The sequence below is a fragment of the Leuresthes tenuis genome, unplaced genomic scaffold (genome assembly GCF_036924035.1).
Source record: "Leuresthes tenuis unplaced genomic scaffold, fLeuTen1.0.hap1 SCAF_14, whole genome shotgun sequence".
Taxonomy (NCBI): Eukaryota; Metazoa; Chordata; class Actinopteri; order Atheriniformes; family Atherinopsidae; genus Leuresthes; species Leuresthes tenuis.
The window spans coordinates 9,825,670-9,846,916 of record NW_027325368.1 but is presented as its reverse complement, the minus strand read 5'-3'; the positions used below and the strand labels follow the sequence as shown (position 1 = coordinate 9,846,916).

The following is a 21,247-nucleotide window of genomic DNA, read 5'->3' as shown; positions in this document are numbered from 1 at the left end:
TTGTCTTTGGCTCCTGGCTTGAATTCGGGATGTCATCTGTGTTAGCACTTGGGTGTCTTGACGCCCGACCCTTGCAGCGGTTCCTGAGTCTGAATGTGTCTTTTCATCGTGGCCTTCCAGCTGTGAAAAGTCTCTACTGTTCAGGCTCCGCAGAGACGGACAGCTGTCCTGACAAAGAGCCCCTTGTGGCTTTGGCGGAGTCACTCCAAGTGGAGGATTGAGAGTTTCTATTTACTCTGGATCGCTTATCTGATTAACTGACACAGTGTCTGCTTTTGTGCCGTGCAGCAGCCCGCTGCGGCACAGTGACCCTCAAACCTCCCCTTTTGATAACATGTGACACGAGGCCACTAAATTAGATCTTAAGAGGTCTGTTTGTGCGTGTATGCACACAGAGGGATGAAGGCACTTCACAGACTTTTCAAACTGGGGCATTAAAGTGGCCTGTGTTAGCTGTAAATCAGACAGCATGCACAACGTGTTTGAGTTTTAAAGGTTTTACCTTTCAAATGCTTGAAGAGATTCGGGCTAATGAATTAAATTACTGATTCGTCGGCTGATCATTTTGTCATTATCTTAATGGTTTTTGTCTAAACGCTGACAGACATTTGGCGAAATATTAAGAATGGAGAATGGCGGCAATCCCCGACATCTGAAAATAGTTCATTTTTGTTTTTGCTCAACAAAAGAACAAATTTGGAAGTCAAGCCAACTAATTAAACCTATCCAAAAGGCTTTTAAGCACCCAGGGCAGCAACAATGTCCAGTTACACAACGAGAAGTTTCCCAAACATCGCTCAACTCCCTGTGCATACACGGATTACTTTTCCTGCTCATACAGGCCCTCCAGTAAACTCTGCGGCCCCGATTCTGTACAGAAATACGCGTCGACAGTTCTCTGCAGCGGTCTGAGGGACCTTGCACGTCTTTCCTCCTACACTAATAACAAAGCAGACGTTTAATTTAAAAACAACCTTATTTACCAGCTTGTGGTCTGCTTTCCAGCATTATTCGGTCACACAGCAGCGCATCTTGTCTCACCGCCTCTAGTTTATCTTGTGCAATCAGCTGTTGGACTTTGTTAGGAGGGTCTGCGTCCTTCACATTTCCACAGGCTGCTCAGCTGCAGCAACAAGGATTAAACTGACAATGACTTTTTGTGAGATGCAACTGTGATTCAGAGGGCTGAGCAATTAGTTGAATTTTATGTTCTAATGACGACTTTGGCTTCCAGTTATTTTGTATGCAAGATAATGGTGATTATGCAACGCTCAACTTTACAATAATGCTCCTGATTTAGCTGAAGTCCTTCATAAAGCGCATCATTTTTCCTCTGAAGTGGAGGTTTTTGTCTCTGGGAGGATCTGGGATGTTTAGATGAGGTTGAATTACATCTGAAGTGTTTAAATGAAAGACTAAAGTTCAGAAGACTCCAGATCATTCAAAGTCAGCACGTCCCATGTTAAATTACCTCGATTTTAGCAGGAACCAAAGTAACCGATTTGGATTTCCCTTGGACTTTGGGATGTGATCCACTGATGACCTAAAGACCTGCTTCGATGCAAAGACGGGCCATTGAATCATACACAATTAATTCTTTCTTCCTCCGTAAACAAAAAGATAAATGTAAAGAGATTTGTCACATTTATAAAAAAAAAATTTAAAAAAGGAGCCTGTAACTCTGTCCGAGTCACCTTCAATCAACATAAAACCGCAAGAAAATCAACTACTTTTTAAACTCCACGACTTGTTATGTTTAAGGTTTCATTTTAGCAGAATATTACAGAGCAGTGATGGTCAGAAACTGTTTTATTACAGTCACTACGTACATGGATGGTTTTCTTTCATTAATAAGAAACTTTTTTCTTTCTTTTTTTTTTTTTAAACCAGCCTTTTCTGCACTCATGCTGCAGAGCAGGAACACAGGAGAACGTTCAATATGCATCTGAATTAATGAGAGAACAGTCAGGCACTTCGTATTTACACAGATGTAAACTTGTTAAATGGATACTGTACATACGTCATAGCGGTTACAATTAAATTAAAGAGAAAGCTTAAGACATGAGTGCTGCTGTGGGTTCCAGAAAACCTATTTTCATTTCAAATTAAAACACTTAAAAGAAAAAAAAAAAAACTGGTGATAAAAATCTTGGTTTATAATACAACATTTTCAAAAGTACAAATGGGCCCGGCTCTTTTTGTCCACATCCTCTACCACAAATGTGCACGTCATTATCTTTGCTTTGGTTTTAGGCCAATTCGACCACAATCAGCTTTTATCCACTGAAACAGAACCATAATCGGAGCCGGCCTCTTCATTCTGGACCATCCTGTAGTCATGTACAACGTCTTTTCACAGCTCCGTCTCCGAGTGAGTCGGTCTGCATGCTGGACGGGCCGCGTCCCCACTCCAGTCTGTAGGTCATGATTAGAAGAATATTACCTTATCTTTTCCTTTTTCAAGGACATCTTTGGGGAACGGTGGTGGAGTTGGTGGAGTGCTGCTGCTGCTGCTGCTCCACTTGCCTGTGCTGAAGGACTGAGACGTCCTTACGCTGTGGGGAGATCCCGGGGGCTTGAAGGTATCTGCGGGGAAAAGAAAAACTAAACAGTGCTCCAACTTTACAGCAGCAGCAACATGCTCTGGATCCACCTCTGTGGTGAAGGTTGAGGTTAAACTGACGGTTTCAACATCCTCATTTTTAGAAATTCGAACATCATATAGTTGAGATCAGTTTCTGTCAATAACTCGACAAATAAGCGAAGTAACGGTTCTGTTTTACTGCATTATATTATCCTAAAAGGTTCAGCTGATTTGACCCCAATCTGTTAAGATCAGAAGAGAATCAGATTAAGTTAACACATCTCAACATAAAGCAACCCTCTAGCACATGTGACCTGAGTTTTAGCCAATAACCACGGATGTGAAGACCGATTGCAATAAATGGTACAGGTGGACCGAATGGTCACCGACTGTATATGGCCTGTGTTGATTCGGTTACACTCAACATCCACAATGGGGAGCTGTTCAGCAAGTCATGATCTTCCCATTTTCAGAGCCAAAGACAAACATTTCTCAGAAAGAACATACAACTTCTACACAAGTTTGAGTTTTAAAGGTTTTACAATGAGTACATACGTTGTACTAATAATGTACTCTCAGAGAAATACAGTTCAGATTATGTTAACTTGTAAACGGTTACCGCCCGCATCCTCCTGCGAGACCAATACAGCGTTTGTCATTTTTACTGAAGCGATCCCGACTCGCACGAGAACTGAACTGGTTCCTCCGTTGCCCGTGCTTCATGAAATTCACCTGGATCATTTTTGTAATCATCCAACTTCCTTACACGTGAACACCATACAGAGCTCAACTGTGCGAGCATTTCGTAGACGTATGAGAAAGTTCAAAGTTTCTGCATCAGTTCATACGAGGCCCGTGTGAGGAAACATGTTGTTCATCCTCACCAATCTGAGGGTCCAAATATAAATGCACCTGGAACTATTTCCATTAAGAGAAGAAAAAATAAGAATAATTCGAAGTTTTGGAGCAGCTGACCCACAAACCTACCTGGTTTGTGGGTCAGCTGCTCAAAAACCAGGCTCACGCTAACGTTTGTTTTAGACGTTTTTTTTTTGTTGCAATTTTCACTTAAAAATAATAATAAAAAAAAAATTGATGGAAGAAAGAGAATATGGAAACATCTATGAGTTAGTTCTGTCACAGTGAACATGTCTCAGCTGTTTCTGCTTCTACAGAATAAACGTGTTCTGCACCCACTGACACGAAAGATAATTCATAATGTACCAATTTACCGAGGTTAGTGGCCACACTAATTACAGTAACATAACCTCTACCAAAACCATCTCCAAAGCCATTAATGGAAATGTTAAGGGACATGGAGCAACACAGGTGGAAGGAAAGAACGACCCCGTCTTCCATGAGCGATCATTAATATCCCCTCCCAAAAAGAGAGGAAAGAAATATTAAACCGACATGTTTCCTCCTTCTGTTTGTACCTGCATATAGGCTCCTTTGAAGAATGTCATTTCTTTTGGATTTCAGACTGCCTCCTTCTTTCCCCACCACTCGGATTGGCAGGACCTGATTCACATCTATAGATGCTGGAGGTAGAAAGACAAGACTGAGATATAACAGATGTTTGAGTCCATCATAAAGAGCACCTTCCATTTAAGCTGGCAGCATAAACAAAATATAAAGGCTGATTTTAGTTTGTGACTTAACTGCTCCTGCTGGTGAACAAGTTTTACTGTGAATATTTCAGTATTAGAAAAAGTTTCTCCAGTTAATACAAGTGATAAGACTTCTCTTGAAATGTAAATACAACTTTTAGCCAGTAAATATTTACGTACGACCCTTTTACTGACTTATAACAAGCCACTGTTAACTCGAGCCCACACCTGCACTGTGTGCTCTCTGGTGGGACCGCTTCCCCTTAAAGCTCCTCTCCTTTCCTTTGGACGCTATCGCCAGCTTGGTGGGGATCTTCTGCTGCACCACGGCAGGTTTCTGCACCTGGTTGGTGGTGCTGATCAGGTGCATGGGCAGCTCCGATTTGAAAGGCTGGGGGCTGATGCTCTCTTTGCGCGGCGGAACCTTTGGAGGAATTTCCATGGGATTGGAGGCATTAACAGGCAAGGTTTGGGCCTTTGAAGTAGAAGTCGGAGTTCCACCTCCATTCACTATGCTCCCCCTGAAAGATGAGTGAGCGGATAGACTCCAGAACTGGGAAGAAAAACAGAAATGGTTAAAACGCTGCCACTAAATTAAGTGATCTAATCTTCTCACACTTCTGATGATTTTCTCTCACATGAAAAGTAAGTTTCAAGAAATTGACAATACCATCCTTAAACTGGCTCAGATCATCTCTTTCAGAGTACTTATGACCACTGCATGGACCGATTTAAAGTAACGCTAGAGAAGTCTTTGCTTTAAAGATTTGTGGACCTTAAACTGCCCTGGACAGGCTGAGTTACTTCAGAAGTGCACTTCAGAACCTCGATTTCATGCCCGGATGCCACCGCTTTGCTTTACAGTAATGCACAAGCAACTAGATGAAAAGACATTTTTACCAAAAAGACACTGCGGCAGATACAGCAAAGAGACCAATGACACTAACAGAGGAAGTGAGGGAGCGGAGATAAAGCGTATGAATGAGACGCGGGACAAGAATAAACATCCGATTAGATTTCACTGCTGGAGAGAGCTCAGAGAAAAAACACTTGATGACAGACGGGTGCAGATTTAGCTTCATTGTTGCCATCAGTAAGCAATAACTGATTATCTCTCGTTCTGCCACATTTGCTGTGGTCGGTTCGGTTTACAAAGTTGTCGATCTGAGGCTTTAAAGAATGCGATCACGATCATTTCTCCCTCCATTCTGTGTAGGCTGTAAATAAGAAATTACAGCTCTATATACTCCAGACATTTACACAACATGACTAATGGGAAACACAACATTACAAACTGTTTCCACAAAGTTGGGAGCATGAAATTGTCCAAAATGTCTTGGTATGCTGCAGCATTCAGATTTCCTTTCACTGGAACTAAGGGGCCAAGCCCAGCTCCTGAAAAACAACCCCACACCATAATCCTCTCTCCACCAAACTCTACACTTGGCACAATGCAGTCAGACAAGTACCGTTCTCCTAGCAACCACCAAACCAAGACTTGTCCATCAGATTGTCAGCTGGAGAAGCGCGATTCATCATTTCAGAAAACGCTCCACTGCTCTAGAGTCCAGAGGCGGCGTGCTTTACACCGCTGCATCCGAAGCTTTGCACTACACTTGGTGATGTATGGCTTGGATGCAGCTGCTCGGCCATGGAAACCCATTCCATGAAGCTCTCTACGCACTGTTCCTGAGCTAATCTGAAGGCCACATGACGTTTGGAGGTCTGTAGGGAATCGACTCTGCAGAAAGTTGGTGACCTCTGCGCACTATGCGCCTCAGCATCAGCTGACCCCGCTCTGTCATTTTTACATGGCCTACCACTTTGTGGCTGAGTTTCTGTCATTCCACAGTTGGCTGTGGAATATTTAGTAGAGAGGAAATTTCACGACTGGACTACGGTACCACACTGGGATTCACTGAGCTCTGAGAGCGACTCATTCTTTCACAAATGTTTGCAGAAGCAGTCTGCACGCCTAGGGGCTTGAATTTATACTGCTGCGGCCATGGAAGTGATTGCAACACCTGAGTTGAGGGTGAGTGAATGCTTTTGGCAATATAGTGTATATCAATGTAAAAAAAAATATGCAGCGTTATTCTTTTTCAGTCCTGCAACCCCACACTAGCTTGTCTCTTGACATATTTGGAGGCTTTCAGGTGTATTTTGTCAGCCTCTAAAACATGTTAACAAATTCATGTGTATAGTTGTTCATGTACACGGTTCAGTTTGATTTCACCACGATGCTGTTTCAGCCCACAACTGTAGGGGGAGCAAAAGAGCAAAAAAAAACCCTGCCCAATTCTCAAATAATGCTTTAACGTTTCCTTTCTCGTTAACACTTTGGTAGACATTTATAAATATGTTTTAAAAAAAATGGTTTTTGAGAATAAAAGACTTATGATTACATAACTAAGCGTGTAATATTGATGAGATTCCTCTCATTCCTCACTTGTGCAGGGTCATCATAATTAGAGTGTCCAGAATTTGGGAAGAGCTTCGATTTAAGCTTCTCCAAGCGTTCCCTCTCCTTAGTCAGGCGCTCATTCTCTTTATCCACTATTCTTGTGGACTCCCTCAGTCTCTCCAGGTCTTGCTGGTAGCTATCCCTCTGCCTCTCCAGCTCCGACTTTTCTTTGTTCAGAATCTCCTCCCATTTCCTGAACTCCTCCTCCCTCCGTTTCAGCTCAGTCTCCTGAACCTCCATCTGGATCCTCTGCCGCTCCCTCTCCTTCTCCCAGCGCTGCTGCTCTTCTTGTTGCTGGGTCTGCAGCTTGTGCAAGTTGGCTAGCTCCTCCTTCTGCTTCTCCAAGTTGCGCTGCTTCTCCTGCTCCAGCAGCACGTTGTTATAGTGACGAACGGGCTGTTTGTTCTTTGCCTGGAAAGCCTGCTGCAGCCCAATCCTGCTGTCCTGTTGGGCGATGATCGCCTGCAAAAGTGGTGGCACTGTTACTTTTTTTTTTCTACATAAATATCACATTTTCAGCTTTACAAACAGAAAAAATAAATAACTAGAACTTGATAATTAGAAGAGTAATGTAGGATTGAGATGAATGTGCCGTCTTACTTTTAAGCTGTAGAGTCTCGCTGTGAGCGCTAACACACTGTCATACACCTACAGAGAGGCAGGCACAGGTGTTGTTGTGCATGATCGGATGAAAATAGAAAGAGAATAAAAAGAAACAGTAAGTATAAGAAAGGTTACCGCTGTCCCAATGAAATGACTGGAGTTTGAGCCACAGTTTGGCACTGGAACATCGTCAATTTCGTCATCAGCCTGCAATCAAAATATTACAAATCATGTGAATATTTTATATGTACACAAATAACAGATGAACTTAAGGTTTGGCTTCTTTTACAGCTCCGGAACTTACAGACTGCTCCAGGCCTTCGGTGTAATGCGTCTCCTCTGCTTCTCTGCTGTTCAGTGAAGTGCCTTCACTGCTTTCCGGCCTCTCAACTGCATCTCCATCTGAGAAAAGTAGTCATTCACATCCAAAGTCCGTACACACACTCGCAATACTGGTCTTTATTTAATAGAGTGATCAGTCAGTCGCAACAAAATGAGTCAAAGCTCAAACGATGTAAAAGAAACCGCAAAAAGTTTACATGATAGGTAAACATTACAAACTATTACAACAAAAGTTAATTCATCAGCTGGGTGTGAATTAGTGAGATTTAATTGATATTTCCTGGATTTATGTCCAGGTCTTATTATGTGCAAATTTAAATATAAAAGATAAAACAGCTGGCTGGAAATACAGATATATGACATCATTAATAAAACACAGCAAAATGTCTCTTACTGTTCATGGTGGTGGCCACAGCGTTATCTACGACCACTTTTAAGGTCTCGGCCCTTCTGAGCGGCCCACCCTGCACCACGCTCTCCTCCGTTGGATGGTTTGGGTCACTTGTCATCATGAAGAGCAGGTTCTGCAGGTTTTCCACTACACACACACAAAACAAAAGTATTTCTCCTTTAGAGATAACATCACTGCGCTCTCAGTTCACGAGGACTGCGTTTTACTTTTCATCAGTGCTTTTTGTCAAAATACAAAACACGGGATCGTCACAGCCAACCAACACACAAATAAGTGTCACCGTACACTAAGACAGACACAGCTAACAAACCCAGTAGCTTTTAAAAAACTCTTACCCTCCTCGATGGCCTCGTTCAGCAGCTCCTCCCCCTGCTGGAGGTCACTTGAGTCTCCTCGCAGAAGAAGCCCTTTGTGAGGGGTTTCCTTCTTTGTCACATACTTATAGAGTGTAGCAAAACTCTGCTGCTTCTCTGTTAGACTTTGCTTTATCTGGTCATCCTTCACCTTCAAAATATCTGAAGAGCAGCAACGAGTAGAAGCAGAAATATTGTAAACTTTCAAGAAAAAGTAGACAGAGGCCACACTGACCGCTACTGTATTCTTCACATAATAAAATTAGAAAATGGATGACAATGTAGTTTGGGCACATCCTGTAAAACCAGGACTGAAAACAGCGTACGAAGCACAAGAAAATATCATCTGCACACTGAAATTAGAATTCCTCTAAATGTAATGGCCCAACATTTCAAGACCACAAGGTGTTCTTTGGGTTCTCACTTCGCTAAATAAAATTCATGTTTTAAAATATGATCAAATATGTGACGGGAAGCTGTTTTCTCAGCATGAGTCGATGGAAAACTTTGTGCATGAATGAGATAATCCTGATTTGAAAACTACCTGGGTGATCTGTGTGCTTTAAGCGGTCATTAATCTCAGCCATCTTACCTTGAAAACGTTGCAATATAGAAATCAGCTCATTGTACTGCTCTTCCTCTGGTAGACTGAAACACACACATATTTCACTTAGTTTTATACAAAACATTTGGAAAAATAAAACTGAAAACCAAGCAGGTTGTCTTGCGTTTCATTCAGGATGTGAATGCTGGCTGTATCACCTGGCTGGGTCCAACTACATGAAATGCAACCTTTGCATAAAAAAGTGATTCTCATGACTGAATCTAATGCCGTTCGATTAAATAAAAAGATGCACCAATCCTGACAATCTGTTCCACAACTGATACAGATATTAAAGATCATAGTTTGGCCAAAAGACTTTAACGCCAGAGAAACTATTAAATATGCAGTATAAAAAATAACCGAGCAGTGTTCTTTAGTACTTTAGACGTTCTTCACACTTTGTTTGAATGGACATAAGTTGTCATACAAATGTACCTTTATTATAACCTTTAATATAAACAGATACTTTATACGATTTGCCTGTTTAACCGCTGCCAACTCAATGATATTTCCATGTCATCAGTTGATAAAATCATATTTGCAGAAAAGGCAGATTGCATTCAAAAAGCTGAAAACTTGGCTGACACCAAAGTATCTGTTCCTCCCTAGTTGAAACGGGATTTATTATCAGATTATTTACCCATAAAATTTATAGTTGCGACAGTAAACCAGAGAATTGGGAGTATGTTGCTATGAGGATGCATAAGTAGGCATAGATTAATTGTGGCTGAAGTTGCAGGATTGTCATCATCTTCAGAACTGGGGGAACCCTACAGAAGTGTTTCCACACTGTTTTACAACAGTTTTTGCAACAGATTTGTCACAGAGCTGATGCCCTTTTAATGACATTGCATCATTGCATGTCTGTTCTCTGTGGTGGATTTAAAACGATAAAGTTCTAAACGATAAAGTTCAATTGTTAATCGCAATCATTTGTATGACAAATAACCCTCGCCAAAATTTCCCAACTATGAGTGCGAAAGGTCACGAACACCCATGAGTATTGACAATGTGACTCTCATTCTTTAGAAATAACGACTGAAGGCACACAGCAAGAATCACTGAAAAAAGGTTCTAAAGAATGACAACACTGAAAGGAGTAAGGTGGCAGGGTGGGCTTTGTTTTACAAATCCAGCAGAACCCACCTATCATTTAAAGATAAAGGTAGATCAACACAACTAATCCAGCAAAAGGCAGCTTATCCAAGCTGTGGAGGGTCAAATCTGTCGTTGAAAGGACTGAAACCATAAAAAAAAACAAAAACTGAATCTCAATGCTGAAAGATTGTGTCACTGAGGTTCTATTCTGCAGCTTGAACAGTTTATTTTCTCTTTAAAGCTAAAACCCTGCAACTTAGAAACAGTTTTGCATAATTTAACATTAAGGACAAGTAATCCTTATTTTGAAGAGCTCAACGAGATATTCAAGTCAGTTTTGCACCATTAACAGAGAAGATTGTCACAATTCTATCTTGGAAGTGCTGAGCTCACCGCTCCACAGCTTTCCGTATGACGGTCATCCATGTCAGGCACTCCTCTTTGGAGCCTGTGTGGATCTCGTACATCTCCGGAGAGCTGGTGGTGCATGCGCAGATGAGATACAAGGCTTTACCCTCGTGGGCAACTTCCCTGACAATCAGCCTTTGAAGGGAGATCACTGGCGGTTTGTTATCCTGCAAGAGCCACAGTATTACAGAAATTTAGCCACAATAACAATTAGAACAAACTGTATTTGTGTAAATGATGCAGTTAGTCATGATGGGTATTGTAGTTTGGAATTCACCATGGCAGCAAACACAAACTTCTGATCTTTCTCCTGTAAGAGGAGCAGCACATCCGACAGCAGCACAGCGAGGACGTCTGCAGGGGCAGATGACAACCGCTCAGCATCAATATTACAACAACTTAACTCGTCATGAAAGACCAACCTCAGAAATGTCTTCTAAGCATTTTCTGTTAATGTTCATCACTGCCAGCTAATAGGTGCAAACGTATGTTATACAGGATTCTTTTTGGCTTTCAGAAAAGTAAATGTTGAATTGCTTATACAAGTAATACAAATGGCCACAGTGCCAACCACAAACCTTTCTGTCTGCCGGAAGACTTCAAGGTGACAGTGCCCTCGTGCAGCAGCATCCGGTTGCCATGAATCAGATCCTCTCTGCGGAACAGCCGGCCGTCCTTCAGCCGGCCCGGAGTTTTTGGCTCCAGACGAATGCTGATCTCTCTGAGACGAGCTGCTTTCTCACATTCACTGACATTGGCATCCACCTGGGAGATGGTGTCTTTAATAAGCTCCAAACCTTTCACCAGAGAACTATGCTCATCTGTGTCAGCTGGAAAGAGCATAAAAAACTCCAGTTTGAGAAAGGACTGTCACGACATGTCGACTGAAAGGCAATAAGAGGTTTGATTTTACCCTCAGTGTTCTGGATGATTCGCTCCACCAGAACAGGGTATTTTGTGATGCGTTGAGTCACCAAAAGGAAACATTCAGGGATTCCCAACCGTCGAACTAGAGGCAGCTGACCTATTTTCTGTTAAAAAAGAAGTTTGGTTTTTACTTCATGTCATGAAATTCCTAACTTCATTTACTGGGTGCTCTGGTGTAGGACTTAGATTTGTACCTGTGGTCAATACTTTGACTAGATACATCCCACTGATTTGTTCTTACACATTTAGCTGATTTAGTAATGGCACTACAGGCTTATTTTACATGTTGGTACAAAGTTGTTTGTACGTCACCTAAATGTCCTTCCTGATGTACGAGACATACATTTTTCTTTTTAAATTCTTGTAAACAGGTTCACAAACAGATTTAAGAGTGCAGACCGCTTACTCTGATGAGAATCGGCAGCTTCTTGTTGTTCTGCATCTTCTCTTTGTAAAAGCTGATGGCCTCACTGTGATGGCTGCAAAATATGCTGTAACTCTCCATCATCTGTTCTCCAACTCTACCTGAAAACTGACACAAAACGGAGACTTCAGCATTCACCTTTTTCTAGTCAGACAATTTTAGAGCAATAATACCGCCTTGGATTTACAGCACGGACGAAAAACTATGTGGCAACGCATCCCCCCCCGCTCCCCTCACTTTAGGGAAAATTACTTGAATTCTCAAGCACATACCTCTGTGTGATGTAATGGAAAGGTGTGTGTGTGTGTGTGTGTGTGTGTGTGTGTGTGAATAAATGCTTCTGACAGGAGAAAACTGGCCCTGTTAACCTTTACTCTCAGCCCTGCCAAATATTAACCAACACCGCCCCCTCCGTCCCACCACACACACAAAAAAAGCCATTATTTCTTTATTTTATTTTATCTTTTCAGCTGCAAAACATTACAAAAGACTAAGACCCCTGGTAGTTCTTCACTGGTTCTGATTTGGATTCAGGAAAAATGACGTTGCCTCTCTGGTATTGAGATGTCAGTGACGCAGCATCATTCCCGTGCTCATGGAGCAGACACACCCACCCGTTGAGTGTTTAAACATACCAGCCTCACCTGAACCCTATGGAGAAGTATGTATGTGGAAAGAGATGAGCTCTGCCAAGCAGTAAAAATAAGGAGATAAGTCTACATTTCAGATGACTGGTTGAGCAAACCGGTTCTGAGATTTATGTCTGAAATTCAACCATAATTCTATAAAAATATATATATATATATTTTAAAAATTTGAAAAAAGGACGCCGTGTCAAAATGTGAATAAATACGTTTTGCTAATCTTATGAACCGATATTTTTTACTCACAAGAGAACGTAGAGAGGTAATCAAATGTTAAAACTGTGACATTTCATGAAAAATGTTAATACCAAGTGTTGTGTGTGGGGCATCCAAGTCCCTTCAGTCGTTTTAAAGAAACCTCACATCGTTTGCAATTCACTGGAGTTTGTCGACAGATAAACTTCAGTGGATTTGGACGCAAAGGTGACTAGATGATGACCATAAAGCAGGTATTCTGCTCTACCCTACCTGAGCAATGAGGACATCCCCCAGCTGTGTGATGAGGTAGTTGTTTGTGCTTCCCTCCTCCTGACTCTGGACCTGCAGCTCTTTGAGGCAGTTAAGGAAGTGCTGGTGGAGGTAGATCAGAGCCTCCACTTTGGTGAAGAGCCGCTCCAGCCCGGCCTCTTCCATCAAAAAGGACTGCTTCAGCTCATGCATATAGACGTAGTAAAGGATTTTTAAGGTGCGTACGTGGTGCATCTCGGTCTGGATCAACTCTAGGAAATTAGTTTTTAAAAAAAGGGATCGTTTTATCACAGAACTGACATTTTCTACCCACTCAGAAACAGCTGCTTATAGGGATGCAAATTCATTTGATTGATGTTATTAGATGTATTATATAAAAGGAAGAAAGCTCTGTGCTGTGAGGTAAACTCATCATTAAAATAATAGGCGTGTACTCTTTGCGTCTGCAAGTGGTAATCATATCTTTTTCACTGTCATGACTGACATGAGACAATCCTGCCTGTGAACGAAACACACCCTGTCGAAAACAATACACAAACATCCAAAATGCAAGTTGATTGTTGGGTTTTAGGACAGTTGACATTTTGACAAACCATCAGCAGTCAGACCCTCCCCAGGCTTTGTGGGTTTCAGCCTACCGTAGATGACGTCCTGTCTTTTAACAGCCTCTTTGCTCAGGGTCTTCAGGTAGTCCTGGTCCACAGCGACGCTCCAGGACTCTGCCTCCAGATTCTGGGCATCGGACTCAAGCTCACATCGCAGCTGAGAGTAATGGGAGTCTAGATGACACATACACAGTCACACAGGGACTACAAACGCAGCTTCTGCTCTGGTCATATGACTGCACGCTTCAGTGATTTATTGCTGGTCATATAGAGGTTATTTTTCAATAAATTCTGTTTCTTCAACAGTGATTTTATTATTCTAAATTGTCCGGAAAGGTGGCATTTGTAAGATAATCTAAAACTGAATATGCTTTAGTACACATCCATAATATACTTCATTTTAGCATGAAGGTCTTGTTGACAGGTGGATATGATTTTTTTTTTTTCCCCATATAGTGCATCATGTGCAGAAAATTCATTTTACAAGATAAAGGTCTGGGCACCAAAATTCCAGAGCCACATGTCATAAGTCTAGATTAAAAGTCTTTATCAGTTTAATAATAAAGACTAAAGACCAACGTTTCATTGAAGTTTCAACAAGCCACTTTTTCAGTGAAGCTTCATAATACTAATGCCATTTCAACAGAGGTATGTGAAGCTTTCAGCAGCCCCTCATCCCGCTGACAGCGGCCAACTGACCTTCTAGGTTGATGGGCTCAGCCAAGGAGGAAGCCAATGAGTCCTCGGGAGAGACCTTCAACCGCACGCCGTCGAGCTCTTCCATCTGTGCTGCTTTGGATCTGGTTGGTATGTGATGAGATAATGCTCATCAGGTAAATTAAAATGTGAAGTCGGCACTAAAACATGCATACACACACAGAAACATGCGTGTAAACACACCGTTGGTGCAGCTGTTCAGAGCTATTGTCTAATTAAACATGAGAATATAACTACGACTGGAAAAAAAAAAAAAAGGAACAAGAGTGACTCAGACCCCCAACTAAGCCTGGAAACTTTTAAGACTAAATTTAATTTCAAGCTGCTCTCTGCTGAAAGATCATTTGTTGGAAGTCTGGGGCTAAAATTAAAGGTGCTCTCGGCTGCAATGTGAATGTAATGAAGAAGAAGGAAGCTAGCTTTTTGCTAAAATTATCACCGACCTGGGAGTTTTGTCTGTGTGCGAAGAGGAAGAAGGTTGACGGCTGAATTTTTGGGAGGCGACACTCACGCCTGGTCTATGGAAACTAATAGGAAGGCCATTGGAGGTCGGGGGACAAACACTCTCCCCTGTGCTGAGAGAACAACAAAAAGAGGGTGAAAAACTGTCACAAAGAGGCATCAAGTGAGATGACATTAAGTAGGCATTATCCTTTTGACTTCATTCATTTTATTTATTTATTTTTTTCCCAGACAGGATCAATTAAGCTAATACTTAGCTGAAAAAAAACTTTTCCTGATTAAAAGTAAATACATATGAAGGAGAAATCCTGATGGTTACAGCGATATGGAAGTTATTTTTCAAGCTTTTTTTAGATGATTACTGAGCTTTAAAAGCTCAAAGACTATTCAAAATTGTCGTGTTACTTTCTTTTTACTTCTGGGAACAGGTAAGCACATTAAAAAAAATGTCAGAGATATTTTTTGATTATTTTAAACATTCATACTGAGAGTTTTATACGATATCGAACTTACTTTAATGCTCCCAACCCTTCTAACTGACATGCTATCTCTACAAAAGAAAAAGGAGTGTAAATGGAGAATGACTCCACACAGGCTGTGATGAGAACTGGTTTGACAAACTATGACACCACAGCTCAAGTCAGACCAGCTGTAAGGGAAAAATACAACTTCAAATGGAAGAAATAGCAGCTACAAATAACATGATTTGTAACAGGTAGAGCCAAGTTCTATCTTTGCAATATTTTTATCTTGACTCACCCGTTTCTGCACAGTAAGGTGCGAAAATGACGAATACTTTCAAATCCAAATGATACCTTACACTGCTCTCACCTGACACCTAAAAACCAGTCTGTGACACAAAATGACTCACCCACTTCATATATACTTCTGCCTTTTTGTTTTCCAAGTTATGTCCTTCACAGATCCCTGGTGACACTGGAAGAAAAACACAGGGAGGAAAATCTTGTTAAACCAGTGGTTGAAAACAAAAGGAAAATAGAGTGACGCTGAATGCTCCCAGGTCACGGACCGATGAGTATGTATGTCTGACGAGTGTCTGTTTGTGTGCACATGCTAATGGACCCTTAGGAACAATCCTTTGTTGTGTGTAAATGCCTCCACAATCTTTTTGATGTTAAATCCTGGTTGGCCTAAATATCCTTAAATCAAAATGACAGACATTTTGTTTGGTCCCACGCGTTACTTCAGTCCTGTTGGTTCTAACCTCTGCAGTCTATTAAATGCCATCACCCAGGCCGCATGAATGAGGTTAAGAATATAAAAAAAATCAGGTAACTTCTTTCAACCGCTGGCTGACTTACAAAAGTTTTGCACATTTTTGTCAACGTTCAGCGAGATTCATAACAGGGGACAACAAAAACCCATGAACGCATCCCTACTCACTCACTGTTAGATTTTGTAGTGATCATTAAAATCTTACAGCTCACCGTCAGTGGCCTTGTTCCCAATTACCTCTCATGCTTAGTGGTCAGGAGGGAACACACCAGATCAGTGACAGCCCCTGCTGACTACTCCCAGATAACATTTGGTTATCCTATTAGTCCTTAGCTACCTTCAAATATTACTCTTTGGCAATTTATGGCGATCTATTACCCATTTCATAATAATCAGTTTTTGTGAACATCCATCAGATTCTAGCCCACCTTATGCCTTCTTGTAAAGTAGCAGCAGCAAGTCACACAGCGAGAAATATTCAGATCTAAAACAATGAGATGCTTTTACTCCAACTGTACCTACAGTAAATGTACCCAAGCTCTCTGTAGTAGTTTCACAAACAGCTGAAGCAGGAAAGCAGCAGATGTTCAAAGTCAGCCACACCTAAAACATACACAAGACTGTTTGGCCAAAGGAATTATGACACAAACACACTCGCACAGGAGTGGTGAGCAAATACTGAAATATAACGTTTACAGCACAACATTTAGAGAGACTTAAGAAAGTTTTTGTCAAATTATTTTTGTCTAGACTAAAAATTAACTTTAAAAAAATCTGAACACAAACACGACAATTTACATTTCTATCAAACCATTTTATGTTGCCCTGAAGAATTTATTTTCTCTCTAAAAGGCTGAACCAGCAAAGCATCTAAGCACTTCCTCGAGTAAAGGACACTCTTTAACACGAGTTCTATGGGCTGAAATGAAAATCTAGAAATATTTACTGTAAATGAATGACAGCTTAGAACTATAAACTTTCACTGCATATCATTTACATACATCATCACAGTTCTACTTGCTTAAGCACTTTTCCCATTCCTCTGTAGCATTTGACTTTCTTTAAAGCCACAGCATGTCATTATCCATACTTTGGTTGTACGGTTTAGCCTATTGTTGCAAATGGCAGCCACACCTCAAAAGATTCAACAGAGCAGCATGAAATACACGCCGAGGGAAAAACAAGACCAGCAAGTCTGGCAGAGGGATGGACAGATGGGGGTTGCTAAAAATGCTGTTTCCCTTAAGCTGACACTGGCTCAAACCACAGCAAAACCTGGAGTGTTACATCTAGATTTGTGCATAAGTGGGACTTTCTGATGTTCTGTCACATCAACACAAACTGGCGAGCCACATCTAAAAGCGGTGAAACTAAACCCGAAGGCTTAAGCGGCTGATTGATACAAAGAAACCAGTGATGTACGAGTCATGTTTTGTTTGTTCCAAACAAAAGCCGCGGAAGCGTACGTGTCTCACATTATAACGTAAGCGAGAATTTGTCTAAAACAAACAACACCACCACTCTTGCAGAAATGGTCCTTGCTTGCACTTTCCACACTGCCTTCACCTCAGATAGCCTTGACACGCAGTTTACACATTAACCTTTTATCTTTGGTGAAATAAGCTTTATACACATGCCAGCGTGCTTCTGTCAGTGTTAAATGCTGCATCGTAAGAGAAACGCATGCCTGCAGGTAACCAGACACTTCCAGTCTATTAACATATGAGAGATACTGAAAAGTGTCATCTCTTTAAGAAATGATAAGCCTCAGGTCCTCAGGATAATCCAGTCACTGTCCCAATTTGTTTCAGTACAGTATTATTATCATCAATCAGGCAGCTAGAGTGATTGGATTACAAGACTAAAGTTTGAAGACTTCGGTGTCATATTCTAGGAAATGACACGTAACCCATTGGAGAAAAATACTAAAATTTTTAAAATGCAACAGCAAAGTTTGCAAACCAGCTGGCTAAGCTACTTGTGGTAAACGAGCGAAAACAACCTGGATGGTATCATCACTGAATGGTAGTATTGCACATTTCGACGAATGGACCCTGTACTGAACAGAAAGCCACCTAAAGATGCTTAGAATTTTGTAGATTTTGTGCATTTCTATTCTTAATCAATTCTGACTAACTCAACATTTTCTTTGTATAAACTCGCTGAAGTTCTCTTGGTGGGATCTTAAAAGTGTAATAATTAATCAGGGAATTTCTAGGATTTTACGACCTAAAAATAAGACGAAACGCCAAACTAAAAACCATATTAAAAACCTCATTTCAGAGGATGTGTTTTGGTACTTTAGGACACCAACGCATCGCAATAGAAATGTTAAAAAAAAAACAAAAAAAACATTGCACACAAAAATATCAAGTGAAATCAATTTATGATTGAACAGGATTCCCTAATTGTTGTGGTGGTGGGGGTCTGTATGTTAGGTTTCACTTTCAGTTTCAGCTGTTTGTTTCTGCCCTCCTGGGACACCCAATGTCTACCTAATGTTGCCCCTTTAAGTATATATGCATTTTTTATGTTGTGAATAAAGAAAATAAGAAAGGGGGAATGATCAAATATGGTTTAGTTTTCTTTCATCAGCTGAAATTAAAGCAGCTAAAATGGATCCATGTGATCCATTTTTATTGCTCCATTTTTATCCATTAACATTAGTCCCACCCATCATTGGCTGATTACACCTCAGTGAGGCAAATTTTGATATTAATTTTAAACAACCTTGATGTGTATGACTTTAATAAACACTATGATAGTCACTAACCAGAAGCCCAACTCTATGGAATAGAATATAAGCAAAAAATGGAGGAGGAATCAGGAATAATAAGCATCAATCTCAGAAAGGGACAAAGCCCAATTTAAGCTAGCATTTTTTCCCTAAGGAGGGTTTCTCAAAATGTAACAGTTACAATTAACCTTTTCTGATAAGCAAATTGAAAATGTGCTTCAAAAACATTTCTAAAAATCACTATTGCTACCAAGCTATCCATGATTAAAACCACCCAATACCAATGTTAAAATAAGACACATTTTACAATACTTTTTCGAATGGAGTGTCCGTTTCTCTAAGGTACAGTGTTATATTATAGACACAAAAGCTACTAAATACAAAGGTATGTCAGAAAGTTGAACCATTATTTGACACCTTAACAAAGACATCGCAGTGTCATAAATAATTGTGTCAACTGAAAAACGTTCGGAAGTGATTACCGGTACCCATGTATTCCAGAGAAAATGGGAATGCGAGGAATGCCAAGGTGAGAGCATCTGGCCGGGATTCATCACGTTTCCCACTGAGAAAGTATCGGGTTAAATCAACAAAGGCAGGTGCTTTGGAGCATATGAGTCGAGACAGAAGGTATTCAATTTATAATCAACCCAACATGAAGCCCAACTGCTGTTAACGGTTGGTATACTTTAGCTTCCGTTACGCGGTAACGTAAAATTACCTGTAATTTTAGACTGGCGGTATACGCATTTCACGACTGTCTCAAGAAAAAGAAAAAGTTAGTTTAAGTGTTCCAGCTCGTATTGAATTCAAACATAACAGCTTTTTTTTTTAAAAAATCTATAACTATGATTACGTTACAATTTACAAACTTGGTAAGCTAGCTAGCTGAAGGTAACGTAATATTGTGACGCACGTTAGCCACCTGTTGCCGTTCCAATACTTCCGTTTATTTCTTAAGAAGGTCCCGACAACAGTTCAATCTTACCGAGAGTTGTAATGAAACAGCACGGGACGCATCCAAAGCAAAAAAAAAGACTCTTGTGTTTGCTTCCAGGCAAAAGTAAGGGAGGAGAATTACATCCCTTAACAACTTCAACAAACAGGGGAGACGGTGAAGATGCCCCTGGAGGAACAAGTGCACAAATAAGATTAAAAAAGAAAGTTGGAGGAGGAGGAGATGGTGTCACAAAATAAATCCCAGCCTCCTCCTCCTCTCTGGATGCCCCTCCTTCCTCCTCTAAGCATTGTGGGAATCGCTTGGTTGAGTGAGTGCGGCACATACCACAAGCTCATCCAAGAGCTAGATATGCAGTCAGTCTTCTAATTAATGGAGACATGAGGCATCCATGTTTCTGCTGGTGTGGCTCTGACCCACTGGCTGTGATTATTTGACTCGGATAATACAGGAGTGGGTCAGATTGCTTTGAAATGTAACTGCAAACAAATTACATGGTAGTATCTGTAATTAGTAGCAAATGTATTGGACTCTAATCTAACCTGGAGTGATCATACTATCTTTTTAGCATCTAACATCTCACCATCTAATTCCAATGACATGTAATCTCTCTGACCTGTGGTCAAAGTTGAGACGGAGAAGTTGCAGTGAAAAATGAGATGTTTATTTTGGAAAAAAATAAGCAGCTGCTCTTTGAGTTGCTGCCTCCGGGCAATGCAGGCAGGAGCTCGGGTATCAGCTTGTGTCAGAGGTCATTTTTACCTGGATTTCTTTTAAGCAAATGGAATTGGCTTGAGGGTGTGTGCTTGGTGTGTTACAACTAACAGAAGGTCATCAGTAAAAGAGCATCTCATAATGCTCTGACAGCTGAGGTATTCAGCATGCAGCAGGGTCACCAAGAGTGACAGGAGTGGACGTTGTGGTATGACCGTGTACAGCTTCAAACTGTTACTCATCAACTAGCAGCTTTGTCATCTGGGGGAGATTATGTGATACACAACAGCTACTGAGAGGGCACTTTGCTTTTAGCCATGGCCTTTAACCATCTTTGAAACACCCTCTCTTGCTTCTTGCTGCCTGCTCCAGACAACTTAAAAACAACCACACACTATATTAGAGCTGGATCCGGATATTCTACTGGATTTATAAATCAAATATGGATTCAGACATGTGGGTTTTGTAGGAACTGAAAACATGCCGTTTCAAAAACAACAGCTAAAAGAAACAGCCATCTTTCTTTTTTCAGAGAAGATAGTCTACTCTGAACACATTTTCTGTTTTCCATACTTATCCAGACCTGGAAAATACTAAAAAATAATTCCATATTTTCACTAACACTTTGCAGGGACCCTATCGCTTCAAGGGACATCTTAAGAGCGTCATAGTTAAGTAAATTGTATTGAAGTTACTCATACTTTTAGTGATGGAAGCTGCCTGACCTCTCCTACAGGTGGAGCTAGTGGACTTCTTTGGAAGCTCAGTTAAAAGTAATAAAGCCAAACATCACACATTCATTCACACCTCATAATCAGACTCTGCAACATGGGATTATCATCTGATCGAAGCTTATTATTGACGTCAATAATCTGCA

At 40.9% G+C, this 21,247-nt stretch overlaps 1 protein-coding gene across 7 annotated transcripts; it reads right to left on the bottom strand.

The window, feature by feature from the left end:
- Positions 1–1,977: 1,977 nt before the first annotated feature.
- arhgef18a (rho/rac guanine nucleotide exchange factor (GEF) 18a) lies at positions 1,978–19,842 on the bottom strand. Of its 7 annotated transcripts, none has more exons than XM_072363271.1 (21): positions 19,687–19,842; positions 15,597–15,661; positions 14,707–14,838; positions 14,246–14,346; positions 13,580–13,720; positions 12,942–13,192; positions 11,812–11,937; positions 11,392–11,509; positions 11,057–11,308; positions 10,756–10,832; positions 10,464–10,645; positions 8,961–9,016; positions 8,351–8,530; positions 7,998–8,141; positions 7,566–7,663; positions 7,397–7,468; positions 7,259–7,306; positions 6,644–7,120; positions 4,423–4,747; positions 4,021–4,125; positions 1,978–2,586 (listed from the first exon to the last, which is right to left on the bottom strand). In XM_072363271.1, exons 4-21 carry the CDS (start codon positions 14,328–14,330, stop codon positions 2,429–2,431), a joined length of 2,895 nt encoding a protein of 964 aa, XP_072219372.1. In that variant the 5' UTR covers positions 14,331–14,346; positions 14,707–14,838; positions 15,597–15,661; positions 19,687–19,842; the 3' UTR covers positions 1,978–2,428. The 7 variants fall into 7 exon arrangements, with proteins under 7 accessions (XP_072219372.1, XP_072219373.1, XP_072219371.1 ...); XM_072363272.1 differs by having other exon boundaries at positions 14,707–14,833; XM_072363270.1 differs by having other exon boundaries at positions 15,601–15,661.
- Positions 19,843–21,247: the final 1,405 nt, after the last annotated feature.